Source organism: Panthera leo, chromosome C2 (genome assembly GCF_018350215.1).
Source record: "Panthera leo isolate Ple1 chromosome C2, P.leo_Ple1_pat1.1, whole genome shotgun sequence".
NCBI lineage: Eukaryota > Metazoa > Chordata > Mammalia > Carnivora > Felidae > Panthera > Panthera leo.
In genome coordinates this window covers 156,944,609-156,968,202 of record NC_056687.1, presented here as the reverse complement: position 1 = coordinate 156,968,202, position 23,594 = coordinate 156,944,609, and the positions used below count along the sequence as shown (strand labels likewise).

Sequence of the window (23,594 nt, the reverse complement as noted above, 5' to 3'; positions counted from 1 at the left end):
AGTGCAAACCCGACAAGCAGCAGACACCCTTCCAACTCCGCATTCTTTCACAAATCACCTCACAAATCTGATTTTAGCAACCTCGGTAGATGGAGAGCGAAAGAGAGTGATTTCCTCTAGTGCGGCCTAATGAAAAAGCATGCCTGGGCTAAAGCATCCGAGAGACCTGGGTTCAAACCCTACCTTGGCCATTTAATTAGCTCTGTATTCTTGGCCAAGTTATACCTGCCTTCTGTGCCTCTGAGTTTTCTCTCCTACAAAAGGTGGACACCACCGCTCAGCTGGCGATTTCCGTGAGGGTGTCCAGGCAAAAAGTGCCACACGGATCCCCGCAGAACGTGGAAGGATGGATAAAAATCGTTGCCTCGAAGTGAAGGAGTGAGACTGGTAGGGAAAAGCGAAAGGAATTTTATACTTTTTATTCAATATACTTCTGTACTATTTGAATTCTCCTACAAGAACATTCATTTATATTCATTTATTGCTTATAAAAAAGTAATTAAAAATTAGCTGTGCTTAACAGAACATTACGAAGTGTACATACTTCAACGGGAGAAGCAGAAGCGTCTTTAGAAGAATGTCAAGGTAATGCGGTAATAAAAAAAAAAAAAAAAAGCCTGCTCACTGAGACAGTGATTCTCAACCTGTACGTCTGGGGACACTAGATTCCGTAAGATTCCCTTGATAAATCCACAGACCCATCTCTCCACAGCATGAACAGTTACAATTATCTTAGCTTTAATTTTTAGCACAAATAACGTCTGCCAAGGACCAAAAGTACTTCAAGTATTCAACTCGGGGTCTTGTGCAGCAAGGGGAGTCCGGTCAGTGCTGCCGGCCACTCACCCTCCGGCCCGTGTCTGCGCTTCAGACACACCCGCGGGTTCCCAAGGGGAAGGGGACGCCGGAGCCACAACCGCCGCAGCGCGGCCACCTCGGGGACAATCCCGGAGTCTGCTTCTGAACCTCCGCCTAGCCGAACAGCCCCTCGAGGCACTGCTCAACATCCAGGTGAGGCAAGAGTCCTTTACAGATCCACAGCTTTCCAAAACTACACCTTTTAAAAAACACCTTGTGAAAACAAGACGCTTCCTTTTGCAAGCTTTTGGGAAAAATCAAAATCTCTAGTTTTGGTCCCATGTTATTATAACACCGGCCCCAAGTCTAATGTTCCTATTTTAGAAACACTTTTCCAACGTGGAAACAAGGGCCATCAGCATGGCCCCATTCACACGAGCACATTCCTCTCCTAGGAATTTCAACACGGATGCTCTTCAAAGAGGGGGCTACTGCCACGGACACACGGCAACCGGAAGTTCAGTTTTCAGAAGAGACTTCACACTTCAACTCCCGCAAGAGTATGACCGACGCAAACCTCACAAGCAGAACACTGGTCTAGAAAGGAGGAATGCTGAGATTTAGTATCAGGTCTAAAAGCCTCCGATTCGATTTGTCTAGACAAACAACATAAACCACGCCGATTGAAGAACTATATGAGTAGCATTTTATACATGTGAAGTCTGCTTGATGCTTCAGTTTAATACCTGGTGGAGTGCTATGATGTTTTCTTAAATTTATTCTAAAGCAGAGCTTTCTGTATAAGGTTGAAGTATGCTAACGTAAGACAAATATACAAGCCATGAAAATACCAGTTAATAAAAATCATCTGCATATGCCAACTCCCGTGGGTTTTCTTTCAAAAGGCATGATGTTTAAAGCAATACATACAGTTTTCTGGGTGTGGGGGATAAAAGTCAAGTGAAGTTTGCCCTTTGACACAACACAGCATTGCCCTAGAGTCCCCAAAAAGGTTTAAGCTTGTCAAAAGACTTTTTTAATTCTCATTTGAGGATAAAGAGGAAAAAAAAAAAAAAAAAAACTTTAAAATACTGTATTTGCTATAATAAGATTCAAAATTCAAAATATTGGTTCTTCAAAGGTTTGATTTTGGCTAGTTCTCCATACCTAACACCTAAACAGGCATGTGGTTGAGAAGTGTATACAACTTCTTTTCCTACATTACAAAACACAAACAAAAAAGAAATCAGCATGTTCTACCTTTCTAGGAATTACAATCAACATACAAACTGATTGGTTCCACATAGGATATGACTTTCAGATCATTCCTCCATATTAAAACTTTAGCTAGAAAGTTCTCTCAAATATAACCGCACATTTCCCAGTTTTTAAGTTAACATTTACTTTTTTCAGATTATGAGAGTAATACATGTTTAATGACAGAAGATTCTATTAGCAGCCTGTAGGAGACTCCCACACACTCATCAACACCACAATCTTTAATATTAGCCTATTAGGCAAAAATATGATAGATTTGGTTTTATTTGTACTGTCCTGATTATTTTTCCCCCATTTCTTCAAGGTATAATTTACATACACTGGAAGTGACCGTTGTTAGTGTGCATTTCTGCTAGTTCTAACAAATGCAGTCATGAGGTCACTGCCACAATCTAGATATGGAGCAGCTCTATCACTCCAGAAGGTTCCCTGTACCTTTACATTCCTCCCCTGTTCCTGGCCCAGCCCCTGGCAACCACAACTCCGTTTTCTGCCCCTGGAAGTCTTGCCCATAAATGGAATCCTACAGGATGTAGTCTGGCTTTTTTAACCAATACATTTGAGATTCATCCATGGTGCCGCACATGTCAATAGGTCATCACTTTTTATTGTTCCACTGATCTTCCACTGCACAGATGTTTCAAAGCTTATTTCAGTCTGGGGCAACTATGAATAAAATCAATAAAACCATCTGTGTACAGATGTTTGTGCAGACTTAAGTTTTCATTTCTCTTGGGCAAATACCTAGGCAAGGGTGGGCTTCCTAAGCCATATAGTTAAGTGTACATGAGCTTTAAGGGAACTGCCTGATGACTTTTCACGGTGGCGCTAGGATTTTTACATTCCCATCCTCAAAGTATGAGAATTCCGGTTGTTCCATTCACACCCTTGTAAGCCCTTGGTACTGGCAGTTTAAAAAATCCCACCCATCCTAACAGATGTACTTTTAGTTTGCATTTTCCCTGATGACTAATGATGTGGGGCATCTACACGAGCTTACTATTCTATTATGCCTTCTCTGGTGAACTGTTTGTTTGCATCTTTCGTTCATTTAACATTGAGTTGCCTTTTAATTTACTGAGTTTTGAGAGTTTTTATTTTATATATAACCTCTAGTAATACAGAAAAAAGCTTTATTTTAAAATGGTCATATTGACCGTATTTACATTTCCTGAAAACAGCTTCAAAAGCTTTCTCAAAAAATTACTTGAGTATAGTTGACGTTCATAGTTATATTAGCTTCCAACATAGTGTCCAACATAGTGATCTGACGATTCTATACATTACTCAGTGCTCATCGTGAGAAGGGTAGTCACCATACAACATTATTACAATATCATTTGTACTTTCCATTTCTGTGACTTACTTGTTTAAACGTATACCTCTTAATTCCTTTTATCTGTTTCACCCCTCCCCCCACGCACCCCACCCCTCTGGCCACTTGTTTTCTGTATTTAAGAGGCTGATTTTTTTGTTCATTTGTTTTGGTTTTCAGATTCCATATGTAAGGGAAACCATATGGTATTTGACTTTCTCTGACTGAATTCACTTAGTATAATACCCTCTACGTCCATCCATGTTGCTGCAAATGGCAAGATCTCCTCTGTTTTTAATGGCTTAGTACTTCATTGTGTGTTGTGTGTATACAAACTACATCTTCTTTATTCATCTATCGATGGACACTTAGGTTGCTTCCATATCCTAGCTATTGTAAATCATACTGCAATGAACATAAGAGTACATAAACCTTTTCAAACTACTGTTTTTTTATTCTTTGGTCAAATACCCAGTAGCAGAATTACTAACTGTACGGCATTTCTATTTTTAATTTTTTTTTTTTGAGGAACCACCACACTGTTTTCCACAGTGGGTTCCACCAATTTACTTTCCCACCAACAGTGCACAGGGGTTCCCTTTTCTCCCCATGCTTGCCCAACACTGGTTATTTCTTGTCTTTTTGACACTAGCCATTCTGATCAGTATGAGGTGATCTCCCATTGCAGTTTTGATGTGCATTTCCCAGATGATTAGTAAGGCTGAGCATCTTTTCACAGGTCTGCTGGCCATCTGTTGGTTCTCTCTGGAAAAATGTCTGTTCAGGTCCTCTGCCCATTTTTTAATTGGACTGTTTGTGTTTCTGGTGTTGAGTTATAGAAGTTCTTTATATATTTTGGATTTATCATTTGCAAATACCTTCTGAGCTCTGAGAATTCTTTATGTATTCTCTATCAAATATGTGACTTCCAAATATTTTGTCCCAATTGGTGTCTTAATAAGATCTTTCAAGAAGCAGGAGTTGAGGGGCACCTCGGTGGCTCAGTCAGCTAAGTGTCCAACTCTTGATTTCAGCTCAGGTCATGATCTTACAGTTCACGGGATTGAGCTCCACATCGGGCTCTGCACTGACGATGTGGAGCTTGCTTGGGATTCTCTCTCTCCCTCTCTCTCTGACCCTCCCCTGCTGTCTCTCTCTCAAAATAAATAAACATTTTTTTTAAAAAGCAGGAGTTCATTTTGGTAAAATCCAATTTATCAAGTTTTTCTTTTATAGATTGTGCTTTTGATGCTCTATCTAAAATAGCTTTGGCTAAGTAAAAAGCTACAAAGATCTTCTGTTTTCTTCTAGAACTTTTACATTCTATGTTTCACATTTAAGTCTACAATGCACATTTGAGTTTTTGTAAGTGTATAAGGAATGGATCAAGATTCATTTTTTGCATATGGATATCCAATTGTTCCAGTACATTGTTGAAGACTACTTAGGCTTTCTCCACTAAATTGCTTTAGCACTTCTGCTGAAAAATCAGTTGATCATATGTGTGGGTTTATTTATGGACTATATTCTATTCCACTGATTTATATGTATGCCCTTTTCTTAACACTATATAGTCTTGATTATTGTAGCTTTATACTAAGTCCTGAATACTCCAGTTACTTTTAAGGTTAAACTTTTCCATCTTTATTGGTTATTCACATGACCTTTGAATGAACTCTCTTTTCATTTGTCTTTAGTAGAGTTCCTCATTGATTTGTAAGAGCTCTTTCAATAGTAAGAATAGTAATCATCTATGTTACAAATTATTTCCTTGGTTTGTTTCCTAATTATAATTTCTAAAAAAATACATGTACAACCATACCATAAACTGGAATCAAACCATATCCATAAACTGGAATCAAATCTATTACCTTTTCCTTATGATTCCTGTTTAGAAAGGCCAAGATCTTATAAATGTTTGCCCTTGGGGGGGGGGGGCGTGTAATTCGTGTTATACAAATCCTTAATTCACCTGGAATTTATTTTGACACATAACACAGATAGGAATCTGTCATTCCTTCTTCCTTAAATGTTTAACTATTTCCAATACAATTTATTAAATAATTCCTCCTCTGATGCCTTCTGATAATTGAGGAAGTTAAAACTATTAGAGCCTGTTTGCCTACATCACTTAAAATCACCAGCTAAAGAACCATGCTGAGGTATAGCGGTGTCCTCGGGAGAATCGGTCCTTATACTAAAGGGTCACAAAGCAGACACTGGTACAAGTACTCAACAAATGTGCGGCACCACTATTTGCCAGGCACTGTGCTAGGTGCTGGGATGTAATCATAATGAGACCTTAGAGGTTGGCAACAAAGGGAGAATGTCCAGGACAGATGACACTATTGCCCTTTGTGTCCCTTGCCACAATTCATCTCTCTTGATTCATTTGCAGAGAAAATAATGACCATCTGCCTTATAATTGATGGCTCCATCTTATCTTCCACCGAGGATACCCGTGTGAGAGTTGCTTCCAAGTATGTACCTCACCCTACCTCCAAGAGCCCATAAGCACTGCTAAAGGCTTGGGCTCCGTGTAGTAAACAGAGGGACTATCATATTTGGTTTGTTCTCTTCCCAGTTATGAGAAATAACTGATATACACCTGCATAACTTTAACGTGTAGAACGATAGTCTGGTTTACGCATGTTGGGAAATGATTTAGTTAACATCCATTATCTCAGAGACAATAAAAAGAAAAAATAATTTCTCCTTGTGATGAGATTTCTTAGGATCTATTCTCTTAACTCTCCTATATACCACACGACAGTGTGGACTATAGTCATCATGGTGTTCATTGCATCCCCGGTACTTATTTAATCTTATAACTGGAAGTTTATACTTTTCGAACACCTTTTTCTAATCCCCATCCCTTGCCTCTGGTAACCACACTCTGATCTCTTTCCATGAGTGTGGGGTTTGTTTTGGTTTGGTTTTAGATTTTCACATATATAAGTGAGATCATACAGTATTTATCTGTCTTATCTCACTTAGCACAATATCTGCAAGTCCATACTGTCACAAATGGTAGGATTTCCTAATTTTTTATAGCTGAATAATATCCCATGGTATGCGTGTATACGTATATATACCACAACTCCCTTACCCATTTATCCACTGATGGACACTTAGGGTTGTTTTAATGTCTTGGCTATTGTCAACAATGTTGCTCTGAACATGGGGGTGCAGAGATCTTTTTGAGTTAGTATTTTCATTTCCTTTGGATATATTCCCAGAGGTGGAACTGTTGAATCATATAGTACTATTTTTAGTTTTCTAAGCAAACTCGTTTTCCATATGGTTGTACCAATTTATATTCCAACCAACAGTGCAGAAGGTTTCCCTTTTCTCCACATCCACAACGGCATTTGTTATCTCTTGTCTTTCTGATGATGGCCTTTCTAGCAGGCACAAGGGGGTATCTCGTTGCAGTTTTAATTTGCATTTCTCTGATGACTAGTGATATTGAACATCTTTTCATGTACCTGTTGGCCATTTATATATCTTCTTTAGAAAAATGTCTATTTAGGATCTTTATCCATTTTTAACTGGATTATTTGGTTTTATTGTCATTGGGCTGGAGTTTTTTTATATATTTTTGATATTAATTGCTTATCGGATACATGGTTTGCAGATATTTTTTCCCATTCCACAGGTTGTCTTTTCACTTTGTTGGTGGCTTCTTTCCCTGTGCAGAAGCTTCTGTGTTTGATGTATTTTTTATTTTATTGCTTGTGCTTTTAGGTGTCCTATATGAAGAAATCACATCAAGGAGGTTTTTTTCCTGTCTTCTTCTAGGAGTTTCATGGCTTCAGGTCGTACATTTAAGTCTTTAATCCCTTTCAAGTCAATTTTTGCGAGTGGTGTTAAGACAGGGGTCAAGTTTCATTCTTCTACATGTGAATATCCAATTTTCTTCAATTTATTGAAGAGACGGTCTTTTCTCCAGTAAAGATTCCAGGCTCCCTTGTCAAACATCAGTTGACTATATATGCTTATTTCTGGACTCTTGATTCTGTTCCATTACTCCATTTGTCTGTTTTTATGCCTGTACCACTGTCTTCATGACTACAGCTTTATAGCATAGCTTGAAATCAGAAAGTATGATGCCTCCTGCTTTGTTCTTCTTTCTCAGGATGTCTTTGGCTATCTTGGGTCTACTGTGGTTCCATATAAATCTTAGGAATGTTCTTCTATTTCTGCAAAAAAATGCCACTGGAATCTTAATAGGAATGGGCTTTTGGTAGTATTAACATTTTAACAAAATTCTTCCAATCCATAGACAAGGGCTACTTTCCATTTATTTTTGTATCTTTGATTTCTTTCATCATGTCTTATAGTTTTCAAAATAGAGATCTTTCACCTCCTTGGTTTAATATGTTCCTAAGTGTTTTATTGTTTTTGATGCTATTGTAAATGGGATCAATTTATTTCATTTTCAGAAAAATTGTTAATGGATAGAAATGCTACTGATTTTTGTACATTAATTTTGCATCCTACAATTTTACTGAATTTTCTGATTAAGTTCTAAGAGTTTTTTGGGGAGTCTTTAGGATTTTATCTATATAAAATCATGTCATCAGCAACTAGAGACAGTTTTACTTCATTTCCAATGCTGATGTCTTTTATTTGTTTTTATTGCCTGACTGCTCTAGGTAGGACTTCCAATACTGTGTTAAATAGGAGACTGTGTCTTGTTCTTGATCTTAAACGAAAAGCTCTCAACCTTTTACCACTAAGTATGATGGTGGTGGTGGGCTGGTCATATATGGCCTTTATTATGTTGCGGTACACTGCCTCTACACCCACTGTAAGTTCTTACCACAAACGGATGTTGAATTTTGTCAAATGCTTTTTTCTGCATCTATTGAGATGATCATGATTCTCTTCTTTCAATTCTAGTAACAATAATTGATTTGCAAATGTTGAACCATCCTTGCATCCCAGGGATAAATCACACTTGATCATCATGGTGAATCACTTTAATGTGCTACTGAATCCAGTTTGCTAGTATTTCATTGAGAATTTTTGCATCTGTATTCATCAGGGATATTGGCCTGTAGTTTTCTCTTCTACAGTGTCCTCTTCTGCCTTCAGTATCAGGAAAATGCTGGCCTCATGAAATGAGTTTGGGAATGTTCCCTCCTCCTTGATTTTTCCAAAGCGTTTGAAAAGGGTTGGTATTAATTCTTTAAGTGTTTGGTAAAATTAACCAATTGGATTTCTGATTACTGAGTTTATCTCCTTACTAGTAATTGGTCTATTCAAATTTTCTATTTCTTCTTGATTCATGTCTTAGTAGGTTATATGTAGAATTTTCCCATTTCTTCTAGGTTATCCAGTTTGTCAGCATATAGTTATTCATAGCAGCCTTTTTGACCCTCTGTATTTCTGTGGTATCTGTTGTAATAGCTCCTTTTTCATTTACGATTTTGTTGATTTGGGTCTCTCTCTCTTTTTTCCTTGATAAAATTAGCTAAGGGCTTGCCAATTTTGTTTATCTTTTCAAAGAACTGACTTTTAGTTTGGTTAATCTTTTCTATTGTTTTTTTCTGTTCTCTATTTCATTTATTTCTGCTCTTTATTATTTTCCTTCTTTCTATATGGGATCTTTCCTGCTTCTTAATGTAGGCATTTATTGCTACAAACTTCCCACTCAGAACTGCTTTGTTGCATCCCAAGTTCTAGTTTTGCATACCCACAAGTTCTAGTATATTGTGTTTCCATTTTCATTTGTCTTCAGAAACTTTCACTTCCCCTTTAATTTCTTCTTTGATCCATTGGTTGTTCAGGAATATCATGTTTTTTAAGAGTTTTTGGTTATGATTTCATGATTCTTTCTCTTCTTTGCTATCAGTGTGCCAGTCTCTAAGAAGTCTCTAATATTACCTATCTGTAAGTTGAAGGCTGAAAATGTGAATTTGCTGAACTTGCTAGAATTTTATGTAAAATTAACCAAATAAGGATCTGAGTAAGACCCTGATGAAAACTACAAACAAAATACATGGAGTTTTACATGGGCTTAGGAGAGTCCATTTCAGCATCCTAGGAGACTTTATTTGCTTGCTTCATGGTGCTCTGCTATGGGACAAGTCAAGAAATGATCTAAAGAAAGTGATCAATAGTTCTCTAATTGGTAAGAGACGCTGATAGCTAAGGACTCTGAAGTTCAATTCTCTTACATGAAGTAACACAAGAATGAAGTCTTAGAAGCCTTCCTTAATGATTAAAAAACTGTTCCTTCTAATCCCCTGACAGCAGCTAGAAGAGTCAAAAGTAGAAACGGAACACAACTTCGCTAACTCTTCTTACCTCTGCTGATTAATGAATTCATCTTGATACTGAAGCTGGATAGTAAATCCAAAAAAATTTTATCAAGCTGTTTACTGACAACTTCAGAGCAACATAGCCCACCCACAAACTGAGAAGTAGAACAAAATTAGGACTAATCTAAAACTGCTGGGAATCTTCTACTTCTAGGTAGACTGCAATGTGTTGAGCAGACTGAAGGTCCTGCTGTAACCACTAGAAACAAAATGATAACTTGCAGAAATCAGGTTTTCAAGGCCTTGGAAGCAACAGAAATAAATGAACTGAAATTCCAAAATCAAGAAGAGCTCTTTCTAAGAGCTGAGGCAGAAATCCAAACAAGAATCACGTGACCTCAGGAATATCAACAGATCACATGCGTTCCTAAAAAAGGTTAAACCAAATCAACTTATACTATACCTAAAAGAAGAGCTTATGTCTACCAACTTTTTAGAAACCTGAAAAATAGGTAAATTTAGGAAAATACAGCTAGTCTGATGCAAGAACATAAGCTTGCAGTGGACTGACATTCAAAGTCTCATGTAACAATCAACTGGTTTTTATACACATTAGTCTCCTGAGAATTTGTTAAGCCGGTTTCAGTCCTCTGGAAACTAATTACTACTGAGCACAAAACTGAGAATCACACTTTGGAACTGGGGGATCACACCATCTGAGGGGCTTTCCTGCCATCTACTGGAGCTCCTGATCCACGTTAAGTCTCTTTAAACTGTAGCAAGGACCTAAAGTCAACGAAGAGTTGATACATACAAACTGTTCATGACACAAAATGAGTTTAAAAAAAAAAATACCAAACACACCAAATACCTACAAATTAAGTCTTGGGCTTTAAAAAACACAAAGGACACCATATCCCCAACGATCTGATGTTCCTTTTGGGAGAAGCCCTGTCTATAAGCTTACCTCCAGCTTTCCATTACCATCTTCCCAAGTCATAGCTAGGAAATTTAAAACACTAGAAGGAAAATGAGAGATTAATGTATAAAACAAGTCAGAGTCAAGTAGCCAAAGGCACAAAAATAAGGACACAATTCCACACCTCTATTTTATGTTCCAAAGCTTACTTCAAAACTGCTTCAAAGTTGTGGGCCCATTTTTTACTCAGCCCCACAAGCCTGCAAGATCAGATCTAAAATAAGCTTCATAGCGGTCTGTATAACATGCTTCAAACCGCAGGCCTGCCTCAATGTGCAGAGAGGAGGTGAGTCCAGGACATGTTAATATACAGGCACAAGTCAGGGAAAAGGAGTTCCAGTATGAGCAAGGATATCGGGCCGGGCCATGGGGGAGGGGGCACGATTACACTGTGTAAAAAAAATTCAGCAGAATGTAAGTTTTCATTTCTTTAGTTCGTTTTCTGTAATATTTAACTCATTTGAACAAATATTAGGGCCTGTCATGTTTACCTGGTGACAGGAATGGAACACAGATAAGATATAAACAAACACACAGTTCTCTTTCTCAAGGACCTTACTATTGAGCAAGAGGCACAAGCGAGCCATCTGAAATGAGTGAGGTTTGGCGTCATCCCATCTAATTCCAATGGGAAAAGGCCATTAGGGCATGTGTCCCCTTCATCTCACCATCCTCTGTTTTTAGCCATCTAACAACCCCCCCCCCCCCATTATTTTTATCCAACAAACCAGTGCACCTACTCTGTGCCTGGCTGCATCCCAGGCAGAATTCAGACGTACCCACCAAGAGCGTCTCCCTCCACAGTCTTTTTCTCCTACTTGCTGGACATGGCCCAAACGCTGAGGTCCTACAGAGTTTTTCTTAGGTTTCAGGGATTAAAATAATTGCAAATTAAACTTTTATAATATCGTTAGGCGCTGTTGTACACTATAGCGGATATAGTTTTTAAAATATCACCATCAGGCCAACCAATAGAAACGAGGTGAGATAAATCAACGTTTTTCTGAAGACGAAGTGGGTTAGACAGAAAATGGGTTAATCGAGGACGACGGGAAGAGGACGTTTAAAAACAGCGAGTCCATGTGCTGGGACGACGGTCGTGAGGAGGGGCCGGAGCCACAGAACGTCTCGGCTAATTAGCTCGGCTTGGCCCCGCGGCGCCCCCTTCGAGGCCCACTCGCCATCTTCCTCCGCCCCAGCCGGCGGCGACGTGTGAAGACCCGGCCGAGGGGAGCCACGGCCCTTGAAAGAAGAAAACCACACGGCCGTGTGTGTGACCGTGACCGTCGAAAGCGATTCCTGAGCAGCTGCTCCGCGAGTCCTGACCACTTCGGGACCCCACAGGCGACTTCCCGATGCGCGGGGACAGTCTCCCCAGAAACGGAGACGCGTCGCCGCCAAGTCCCACGAGGCCACTCCGGAGCGAGCCCGAGAGCGCCGTCGAGCACAGCACCTACGGTCAACGCAGTTTTCAGCAGTTTTTCAGAAGACCACGGTGACGTCGCTCAACGTTCAGGAGTTCGCACTGTGTGGCGACGCGTATCGTGGCTACGTCGATTCCGAGTTTACCGTGTTGCGAGTGGGCGTTAACGGCTGAATTTTTGTTCTGCGAACGGGTCCTTCTTCAACAGGTTTACGCGTCTCCCCAGAAAAAAGATAAAGAAATACCCAAGTAGATTTGATAGTTTCGACTCCCTAAGGGCTTCCTAAGGCTACAACCCGAAGTGAATAGATTTAATTTCTGCATTTCTGAATGGAGACAGTTAAGTGTTTTAAGTGGTCTAAGAAGCTCTTTGAAGTTCCAAGAACCTAACCCGTTACCAAGCAGATCCTTTCATTTGTTTCTATCTAACGTTAAGAACACACACGAAGGAAAACCCCTCCCTTAGAAGTTAACCTAGTCCCTACGTTCCGCAAGTTAAACACCACTGGAAGCACGTGTGCGGAAAACACAAGGGCCAAGGTCCCGGGCCGCCCTCGCTCCCGGTTTTCCCCCCGCGGCCGACATTTCAGCGACTCCCCCGAGGCCAAGCTTCCAAAGGCGGAGAAAGCCCCTCAAGAGGAGCAACGAGGCCGCGATCTCTGACCGCCCTTCGGGACGGCGGCCCGGCTCCACGGGGACCGGGCGTCTGTGACCCTTCCGCGAGGGCCGTGGCGACAGTCCCGCCGGACCGAAGGCCGACGTCGGGTCCGGCGCCGGGCCAGGCACCAGCGCGTCCTCCTTCCTCGCACGGCCGCCGTCCCCGAGGCGGGAGCCGTCCCCGCCCTCACCGCACACACGCCGGTAGCGGACGGACCGAGAAGCCAGTCGAGGGGGGGAAGCGGGGCGCGCCCCGCCCCTGGGGGCCGAGAGGGTGGCAGGCGGGCAAGAGCCGTCGGGGTCAAGGGCCGGGAGGCCCAAGGGCCCGAGGCAGGACTGCGAGCGCAAGGTGACCGGCAGCAAGGGGGCGGCATCGCGGGGCCGCGCGGGCCCCTGAAGGCGCGGGGGTCGCGCGTGACGGAGGACACGGGGCGGCCGACCTTGGGGACCGCGCTGCCGCGCTGAGGACTCCGCTTCCCACGGGGAACGAACGGGAAGACCTCCGGGATGCCGAGCGGAGCAGAGCTGCGCACCGAAACTCCAAAAGGAACGGAGAAGCAGCTCTCCCCGACGGGCGGTGACCGCCTGCAACGGCCGCGTCCCCGGCACGGCGCCCCCCTCCAGCCGGTCCCCGCTGCAAGTGCCGGCTCTTGGCGCCCGAAGACCCGGGGCCTCCTCCCTCCCGGAACCGTCAGCGTCCGGAAACCGGCGGCAGGAACAAACGACGGGAAGGCGGCCTCCGACATCCCGGCCTTCTCCCTCTCCTGCCGAAGACGCACGGAGTCGCCCGGTCGGCCCGGCCCCCACCTCCTCACGCCGAGAGCCCGAAGACTCGAGGTCGGGCTCGAGGGCCAAGAGCGGGCCGACCGTAACTTCCGGCGTCTCTCTCTCCCAGCGGCACCTGTGCCGACGAGCGCCGCACGCCTCTGCCTTTGCACACACGCTGTGACAGGGAAGGAGTGAGAGGGGCCCGAGGCCCACGTAAAACCAAACGACACCAAACCCGAGGCTCGTCAGTCGGCGGCCAGGGCCCGGAGAAAAGTTCCAGGTGCTACACACCTTCCGGACGAAGAACATGGTTTCGAACGAGGCAGCGAGGGAACCTCCCGACCTGCACGAGGCCAGGGGACACCTGACAAGAAGCTCCGGGAAGGGCAGCGGGAGGGGAACAAGCAGGACGGTCTCCCGGCTCCCAACGGGAAAGGCACGCGTGTCCAGCCTGAGGTTCCAGGCGCGGGAACAACATCAGAAAAGATTTCCAAAGGACCTGAAATTTGGTTTTCACTTACTTAGCCCCAAATAAGCACAAGGTGTGATTGAAATGGGGCAGAGGGAGGCGAACGAGAGAAGTTGAAGCTCAATTATCAGTATCAGAAGAATTTTATGTTCTCGTTAAAAATGTTTGAAACTGACGAGATTTAAACATGTTTTTTCCTGAACACTTATTCCTTAAAGCATATGAGAATTAAAATGTTGGGAGTCTATTTTTCCACTAATAACCTAAAACATTTGATCCTACGATTTTAAACCAGAGGTAGACAAGGCTGGATGCACATCAGAATCTCACAGAAGCTTCTGGATAAGGGCCTCACCCAAGACTATCTGAACCAGAATCTCTAGGGCGGGGCCCTGGCAAGGTTTGCTTGTTTTTGAAAAGTCTGCTCCAGGTGAAATTTACCAGTGGTGAGTAGAGAACCACCAATTTAGATCTTACCACTAGCAAATTATACTAGAAAGTGGCATCAATATATACTTCACTTTATCTGAATCTTATAACACAGTGAGAACAATAAGCACCAGAGCTAAAAATGCCGTAGGGAAGACATTAAAGGACATCTGTCATTTTAATCACATTTTTCAGGCCTCTCGTTAAAAAAAAAATCAACGGCTGAGTTAGCCTAAAAAACCCCTACGTACGGTACCTATAGATTATACTACCTATAACATGTCGTGCTCAAGAATCTTTATTACAAATATTAAGTTCTAGAGTAGCTTATTTATAAAACTCAAAAGATTTTACTCAAAGCACAGAACGGCTCTTCCCTAAATACATAATCATACAACAGTCACACTGTAAAGCCAGCACGTCGTGCATGCAGAGCTAATACTGTAAAGTGCTTTCGTTTACATAGGGTTCGTGGCGGATCAATTTTCACCTATGATCTCTGAAATAACTGTCATTTGTTTCACAGGCACACGGAACTTCAGAAAGTTTAGGAAAGGAGTTTCTTCTTTTGGTTTTACGTGACAAGTGGTGATGGTATGCTCTGTAAAAGGTACCTTTCAGAATATGTGAGCTGCACTCGACAGCTGGATTGAGGAAGGTGTGCACCACGTTTCTAAGGATACGTCTTTCACTTCCGTACAACTGAACACCGCATGCGGCCGCCTGGGCCCAAGGAGGCAGTGTGGTTCATGCTGGATACGTACCATGTAGGCAGGTTTTACATTTACCTTTTTAAATAAGACAAGATGGTGCTTTAAACAGACCAAACTTACTTCCCTATGCGTAAAAAAGGCACAAATGATCCCTTAAAAATGCATGATCTCAAACTCTACACTCAGGCCTGAACTCTGTGACACAAGCCAAGGTCTTCTAATCTATAATCCATCAGGGCTCACGGTCCAAATGGCAAATTTTAAGAGTAGGTAATAAAAATTTAACCACAGTCTGACTCTGGGAAGAGAAAGTTCAAGTCGGAAAACACAGAAACATTGCTAAAGCATCTGTCTCTAATAAATCGTAACTTTGAGCAGGAAAGATGAAACTATACCCCCTCAGATTTGGTGCACCTTGGGAGGGACTGTAAAAGCAAATACATTAACAGCTTTTCTGGAAAAAATCTGAAATAAAAGCAAGGAGTTATCAATTCACAACAAACTATAATAGCAGATTTAGATAAACCAAAGAGAAAATTTTTGATTTATGCCCTTCTGGACTAACTTCAAAGTTCTATCACAAAGATATTACACCTTAGGTTGTACAATGTGTACAGTAAGGACTGACTTTTTTAAACGTTTTCAAAGAAAATATTTACACATTATTATACACATAATGCTACAATCACAGTTCCCGTGGCTGCCCATTTCCCAAATTGTCTAAAAAAGACTCTTGTAGGAGGGAGTATGTGGACATATTTCTTCATGGCGCTAAAGCAGAGGAAGGAACAGGCTGTCCCGAGTACATTCAATGTGGCTTCTAGTTAAACCACAACTCTTGGCTTGAATATGCCACGCGAGATTTCCAAAAACTGGTATACTGCACACGCTATAAGTAGCACATAAATTAACAGTCAAGAATATCTCAATTCATGTTTTACTAATCCACTTTGTCACAAGATAAGGCAATGCTTTTCAGATAGACTGGCTAGTCACTTTTAAATTCACACTGGATTTTGAAATGTTCTTCGCATGTACTAAGTTAGGTCAAAAAAAGGAATAATTAAAGATGCTTAGGAACACAATTTTAAGATATGCCCAGAGTCTTCATCAGCTCTTGAAGCATTACTGAACCAGAAAAAGTATATATTAAGTAATAAAAGCAAACTAAAAATCTGTAAAAGGTACTACAAACTACATATAGTTCTTGTTCGCAGGTCAGAGGGAATGATATGATACTGACTAACTCTGAACATTAAGGGCAGACGCCAATACATCCTAAAACAAAATGACAAAATAGAATCTATGGCAATAAACACAGTTACATATTGATAAAAGGTATAGGTCATTATGCAAAATAAATTATAGAAATTTACATACTTTACACAGCTAGAAAATAACATATAAAAGCAAAAATTGATTAAAATACAAAATTCAGATTAGAGTAGGGAACTAGTATAATTCTCTCAGAATATAACATCAGAATAAAAACCTGACACAGAGGAACAAATTATACAATTAGCAACTTGAATTATGTACAAAAACTTTGTATATGCTAAAAATAGTCACCAAAAATCACTATGTATTAAGCCACACAGAAAATCTAAAAATACTCCCCGAAGCAAAAACCAGTAAGGTTGCAATGTAGACTACTGACTGCCATGTACTAAAATTAGAAGTTAAAAACCAAACAGCTAAAAAGAAACATAAATCTATCTACTTTGAATTAAAAAAGAAAAAAAGAACCTCTGGGTTAAGTAAGAAATAAAACAGTAAAGATAAACTTCAGCAATGAAAAACAATGACCAGAGAGTGAAATCCTCAGGATGTTACCAGAGATTGCAGGAGAGAGCAACACACAACCTTAAATGTTAGAAATCAGAACAATGAAGAAAAAAAGCTTTCAACTGAAGACAGTAGAAAAGAAAACAAAGGGAAACTGAAAGATCATGGAAAAAATTAGTAACAACGAAAGAAAAAGTAATGACATAGAAAACAAGTGCAGTTGTAAGCATCCTCCCACTTTCCTTTTCCTTTTTAAAAACTTTTTAAAAGTTTTTTTAAGGCAAGATTGAAGATATAAGGAAAAAAACAAGAAGATTATAGTGAATACCTGTGTACCCACCATCCAAATTAGAAAATAAACATCACCAATATAGATAAAACCTTCTAGATATGCCTGCCCCTCGTGTAACCTCATGCATTCTTCAGAGCTTTACTACATGTGCATGCACCCCTGAACAGTACATAATACTGCTTCATATGTTTTAAACTTTGATATAAATGTTGTAATACTATCAGTATTCTTACAGATTTGCTTTTCTTAAATGTTTGTGAACTACCGCCATGATGACATCCATGGTTCATTCATCTTCACCAATATACAGAATTCCATCACATGAATATCAAACAATGTATTCCCCTGCTGATGAATACTCAATAATGCTGTTAAAAACATTCTCTGAAAATCTGTGTACATGAGTGAGAGCACCTCTAAGGGTGTGTACACAGGAAGAGAAGTGCTGGGTCTCAGGATTGTGTACTTCTTTAACTTTAGTAGATAACTGTCTTCTACGTAGTACTAGTTAGATTTCCTGAAGATCTATAGTGTTATCTACACTTGGTTTGGTCTGACATTAGTTTTTCCCAATGTGAAAAGTATGGATAGTATCTTATCAGGCTTTTATTTTCCCTGATTATTACTGAGGTTGAACATCATCATTTCCACGTTCAGACATTTATGCTTCCTCTTCTGTAAATTCTTGGCTTCATTTTCTGACGAGACCTGCTCCATTAATCAAAAATCTCTGACTCAAATATCCTAATGAAAGGTTTCGGTGAAGCCTTGTTATCTGCGGTGGGCAGGAACCATTCAACAACCCTTTCTTTTATAGGACACAGAAATCTAAGACGAAAAGCAGTATTTTGGTGTACAGAATATTCAGTATAAAATTGGTACTCTTCAATGTGTGCCTTTAATCTTCCATAACCTGCATTTCAAATGATCAGAATGCAAACGGAAGACTCCTAAGAAGTGAGATATCATGTACATGTAATATTAGAGCATTATTATTCCAAGATTAAACTAAACATTGTAAAAGCTGACCACACCTTCAGCTTAACAACTTGTTAAAAATTAAGAATAAATTCCTAAATTCCTACATGACTTTCAAAGCAGATACAATCCCAAAGGGACAACACTGCCACAAGATGAAAAGGAGCAAACACTTCCACCCGGAATAGATAACTCAGGACAAGAGAGAACACAACGTTTTGGAGTGAAGAGAGGGTAGCTGGCAATGCAAAGGGCTACCAAAATTCTGGAATCCACCATAGAGCAGATGTCTGTATGTCAATTTCCTGTCCTATACAATGAAACAGACAATAACCACCACACTGGTCGCTGTGAAAAGTAAACACGGTAACACAGGATACAATACCTCTATCTGATTCAATTCTACTCTACGGATGAGGAAATGAAGCAGAGAGAGATCAAGTACACTCTTCAAGATCACAATTAATAAAAGATCCCCATGCCCAAATTCTTCATAATGTACTGTAGCATTCACAGTACTTTTCCAATATGAGTCTCAATGAGTGTTAAGGGATATGTCCAGGAAGGAGCAGACTAGGGGGACTACCAGAAGGATCTAAGAAGATAGGAAATGTACTCAGACATTCAAAAGAATTACAGTGAGCAGGTGATGGTTACCTTAAATGAGAACGTACTCATTTTTCTCTGTGCTGACAAATATACTTAGATGTTTGCCACATAAGGGGTAAAACTAACTGCCAGCTTTAGGAATACACGGCATTCATGAAACCTAATCTGTTAATTAAGACACATTTAAGAAAGTCCCTTAAGAAATTATTTTCAGATAAACAGCAACCAATTTGACCAACTATTCTCTAGCTGGTGGAATTCAAGTGGGCAAATATTGGAGGAAGGTTACCTACCTACTGCGGGTGCATCATATTCATCACCAAGCAGAATTTCTGGAGCAGAATACGCAAGAGATCCACAGCTTGTTGTGAGCTTCTTCCCTGGTTGAAATTTGTTGCTGAAACCAAAGTCTGTCAACTTTACAAGACCTTGTTTTTCGAAGAAGACTACATTCTCTGGTTTTAAGTCTCTGTGAACCACATGGAGTTTATGGCAATAAGATATAGCATGAACGATCTGAGCAAAGTACTTCTTGGCCAAATCTTCATTAAGTCCCTCTTCGTGTTTCATTATGTAATCGAACATATCTCCTCCATCTCCAAGTTCCAGAATAAGATAGAGTTTGGTCTGGGTGTCAATAACTTCATACAGGCGTACGATGTTGGGATGCTGCACTAGTTTCATGCATCTCACTTCTTGGAAAAGATGACCAGTGGCTAGAGTGTCCAACTTTGTCTTGTCAATAACTTTGACTGCTACTTTTTCACCTGTAAAGACATGCCTGGCAAGTTTAACCACTGCAAAATGACCTCGACCCAAGGTTTTATCCAGATCATATAATCCAGCAATCTTTCCATCATACCCTCGCTTGAATCCTGCCATGCTGGTCCAACAGAAGAAAAAATATACAGACTGTTCAAAATGGATCTTCTCATATAAGAATATTTGGTGAAAATAAGGAATTCATTTTCAGTGTCGCCACGGACACCTACAAAATAAGAGAAGAAACAAAATTAAGTTTCTGTAGCTTTTCCTTTTATAGTTTCCTTACTTTTTTTTTTTTTTAAGAGAAGCCTGAAGTAAATAAATTGAGACATAAAATGAGTAAGGGCCATATAACAACCTGTTTATACATTTTGGGTTTATATTACAAAGGCTGAGAATTTAAATACCATATTAAATTTTGCAAACTGAAAAAAAAAAACTGATTTGTTGAAACAAGTTTTTGGTGATGTCAGAAATAAGAAACCTGGCAAGTTTGATAAACTATGTTTAAAAAAAAATTTTCCCCCAAAGTAATTTCAATTAGTGTCTTAAAAAACAAGGCAAGAATTGACCAAAGGGAAAACAGAATAAACATTTGGACAGAAACCCAACAACTTTTTCCTGTTATTCCAAAACTAGCACTATTTCCTGTAAGTACCAAAAAAATCCCTTTAGTGAAGCCTCCTCTAGTTAGAATTCCAGCTGGAATTCCCTTCCCTTCTCCGTTATCTCCACAGCAGCTTGGACACCACCAGCCCATGAGGTCTTATTCTACAGATTTTCGTATACACCATTTCCCTCCTAAGACCGTAAGGTTCTTGAGAACTCTAAGGTTCTATTTTTTTCCTTCTACCCTCCCCTCCCCTAAACAGTGTTTTACATATAACAGGTAGTCAATATTTTGTTACATTTTGAAATTCAACTTCTTTCCAAAATGTTTACATGCCAATTGTTTGCTCTTGTGTCACTAGTGCCTAGAATGGCAACTGACACACAGTAGGTGCTTAATAAATGTTTGCTGACTGGTACTCGCTCTTTGTACTTATCAGTTATGCCTCTATCACAGTCTTCAAACTGTCAAACCAAACTCACCACAATCTGTTTATATTTCAATAACAAAGCATGCATTTTTTTTTAATTTTTTTTTTTAACGTTTATTTATTACTGAGAGACGGAGACAGAGCATGAGCAGGGGAGGGGCAGAGAGAGGAGGAGACACAGAATCCGAAGCAGGCTCCAGGATCTGAGCTGTCAGCACAGAGCCCAACGTGGAGCTCGGACTCACAAACCGGGAGATGATGACCTGAGTCGAAGTCGGATGCTTAACCGACTGAGCTAGCCAGGCACCCCAAACAAGGATGCATTCTTAAACTATCTTAAAGATCCTTTGGTTTTAAAGACCATATCTCACATGGCATTTAAAATTCTAAACCTTTATTATGTAAACTCTAAATACAGAAATCAGCTCTTATAAATGACCTTCAGAAAAACAAATGTATAAAATCATACAAATTATCACTTTAAATCTCACAAATTCAACTCCCACTATTATTTTTTCTGACCAAAATTTAATAGAATTATTATAAAATCCAATGAGGAATACAGCCATCTCCCAAGACTAGCTCTCTCCCATGAGTGCATACAACCCTTCCCTTCTGCAAAGTCTCTTCTAATGCTCCCAGTATATACTTTCATGTTTCCAGTTGTTTTATTAAGAACAGTAGTTACATCATTTACTCCCACTTAGATGAAAACATCCCAAAAAAGTAAATTGTACATAGAACAAGGTGTTTTTTTTTAAAAGCACTAGCATTACATTCTTTCAATCCCGTTTTTGCTTAAAAGAACAGAAGAAAAGCGAACATTAAAAACCTATTATACGTATTTGTGTAAAATGAATCAAAGTGCTGCAACTATGATTCAAACTGTTCTTATTTCAAAGCCCACGTTCTTTATAAACATTTAATCACACTAAATGATGTTATGCTTAGGGTAGTATCTGGAGAGTTAAAGTACCAACTATAAAAGAGGCATAAAGTCATTCCCACATGCAAACTGAAATTATCTGAAACACCTATCTGGAGCGACCCTCAAATATCTATATTAGCTGTATGTTTATTAATATGTTTTTTATATTTTAGTAATTACCATAATAATAAATATAAGTTACCACTTACTGAGTAAGTATAATATCTCACTCATATACCAAATTCTTTACATCATCCTCATTTAATCCTTACAAATGCCCTCAGAGATAGGGATTATTAGCCCCATTTTGAGGCACAGAAATGGTCAGTCACTTAGCATAGTCTACCAGGTCCGTATGTAAGACTAGGATTCAAACCCAGGACCACCTGACATCAAAATCTGTGCTTTTAACCACTATCTACACTGTTTCTGCAATCTAAATGATTAATCCCGTTTATTCTATAAAGATTTTAAAAATAAGAAACCAACAGTACTACATACAGGTGTTGGAGAAAAAGCAAATTTCTTCTATACTGTGTATTATCTTGTCATATAAGCTAATAATTTTAATGACAAGATTAACAGGAAAATCCAAGTGGAAAGATGTTGCTTTATTTGGACAGTAGTTCCCCCAAAGAAAGTTTAATTCAGGCATATTTAATTTTCAAAAATAGCAACTCTAAGCTAACTCCAGGGGGCAGAAAACTATCTTTGTATCTTTAATTTTGATTAATTATAAGGGCAGTAATTATTCTTAAAGTTCTACCTCAGTCTATTAAGTTACAAGCTGGCAAATGCAACTTAAGCTTTCAAAACAACTTTTAGGCTGCCCTCAAGTGATATAATATTTGTTTTTCTCATCCCTTTAGTTTAGATGTATTCTTGTTAAATGGCATATAAATCAGATTTCAGAAATAAATTTGAATTTAAATTAAATTTTAATTTAATTAGGTCATTCACTTTGTCTTGTTACGAAAGTAATAAATGTGTATGTAAATGAGGGGGAAAAAAGTAGTTTTTCAGGGTCTCTGACACCCAGAAACAATTACAATTAACACTCTGCAGTTTCTCTTCCCAGAACTGTGCCAGCAAAAGGGTACAATGAAAATAGTTTTTAATCCATTAGCAAGTTCACGGGAAAGAATCTAACAGGGTCTCCTCATGATGAGGCTACCTTGTAGTGAAAGAATAATCATTTTCACTACCAAGGAATGTACTCTTTTTGTAATTCGTTTCGTACACACAGTGTCTATGAAACCACAGCGGTTTACCAAACACCAGGACATTATGATTAACTGAAGGTCGAAAGGAAAAACATCCTCGTTACTGATCATCTCTTTAAGTACTAGCCTACTGGGCAACCCAACCATCAAGTACATTTTGTGTTCGCACAGGAAGTAACTACACTGTTTTTTGATCTTTGAGGACCTTGCAGGGCCTGAAAGTCATGCCGAACATCAACGCTGAATGTTAAGAGGTGGCTTATACAGAGTGCAGGTGCCTCTAATGGCTCCAGGACATACCCTACAAACCGCATACTGAATAATCCTTGTTACCACCGTGTTTTGTGAGTTGCTTCTTTTTCCTAAAGGAAAACACAGAAGGAGATTTGAGTTTAGTTCTATTTGTTTTAACTTTGCTTAGAGTCAAAATACACATTCTAAGGCTGGATCCAGACAGACATAAAAATGGCAAGTATGTCTTTAGTGACCCAGCATCCCAGGATCTTTCTCCCCTCTGTGAATTACAACCCATTCAAAGAATCTTGAGGAAACAGAAATTTAACAGTGCACACATAAACAGAGATTGTTCCAGGCGGCCAGGTCAGACAGATTCTACTAGAAGGAGGAGGAAGTAATAATAATAAACGGTGAATTCACCATTTTCTAAATGCTTCCTGGGTAACAGGCTCCAAATCCACTTTTCACTGAATCGAAACCAAGAGCCCGCAAGCTAGGCGCAATGAGGCTTGACTTGCCCAGTAAGCAGCAGGAGGCAGTTCCAATCCTGCCCAGCCTGGTTTCCAAGCCCAGCCTGCCTGCAGGAGCCCCTGCCGGGTCATGAAACGCTCACTCCAACAGCCAAAGAGGGCGACCTTC

The 23,594-nt window shown here is 40.1% G+C and overlaps 1 protein-coding gene across 11 annotated transcripts in view; it reads right to left on the bottom strand.

Moving 5' to 3' along the window:
- SNRK (SNF related kinase) overlaps positions 1-23,594 on the bottom strand; it is a 56,639-nt gene that overhangs the window by 19,442 nt on the left and 13,603 nt on the right. For 3 of the 11 annotated variants that reach the window (XM_042903700.1, XM_042903699.1, XM_042903701.1), the window contains 2 exons: positions 23,019-23,080; positions 19,056-19,750 (listed from right to left, as the gene is read on the bottom strand). In XM_042903700.1, the coding sequence (XP_042759634.1) occupies positions 19,056-19,644 (589 nt within the window). In that variant the 5' untranslated portion in view covers positions 19,645-19,750; positions 23,019-23,080. Of the gene's footprint in view, positions 1-10,627; positions 10,652-11,418; positions 12,281-19,055; positions 19,751-23,018; positions 23,081-23,594 lie in introns of those variants that run through there. The other 8 variants (XM_042903706.1, XM_042903705.1, XM_042903703.1 and 5 more) reach the window with 6 other exon arrangements.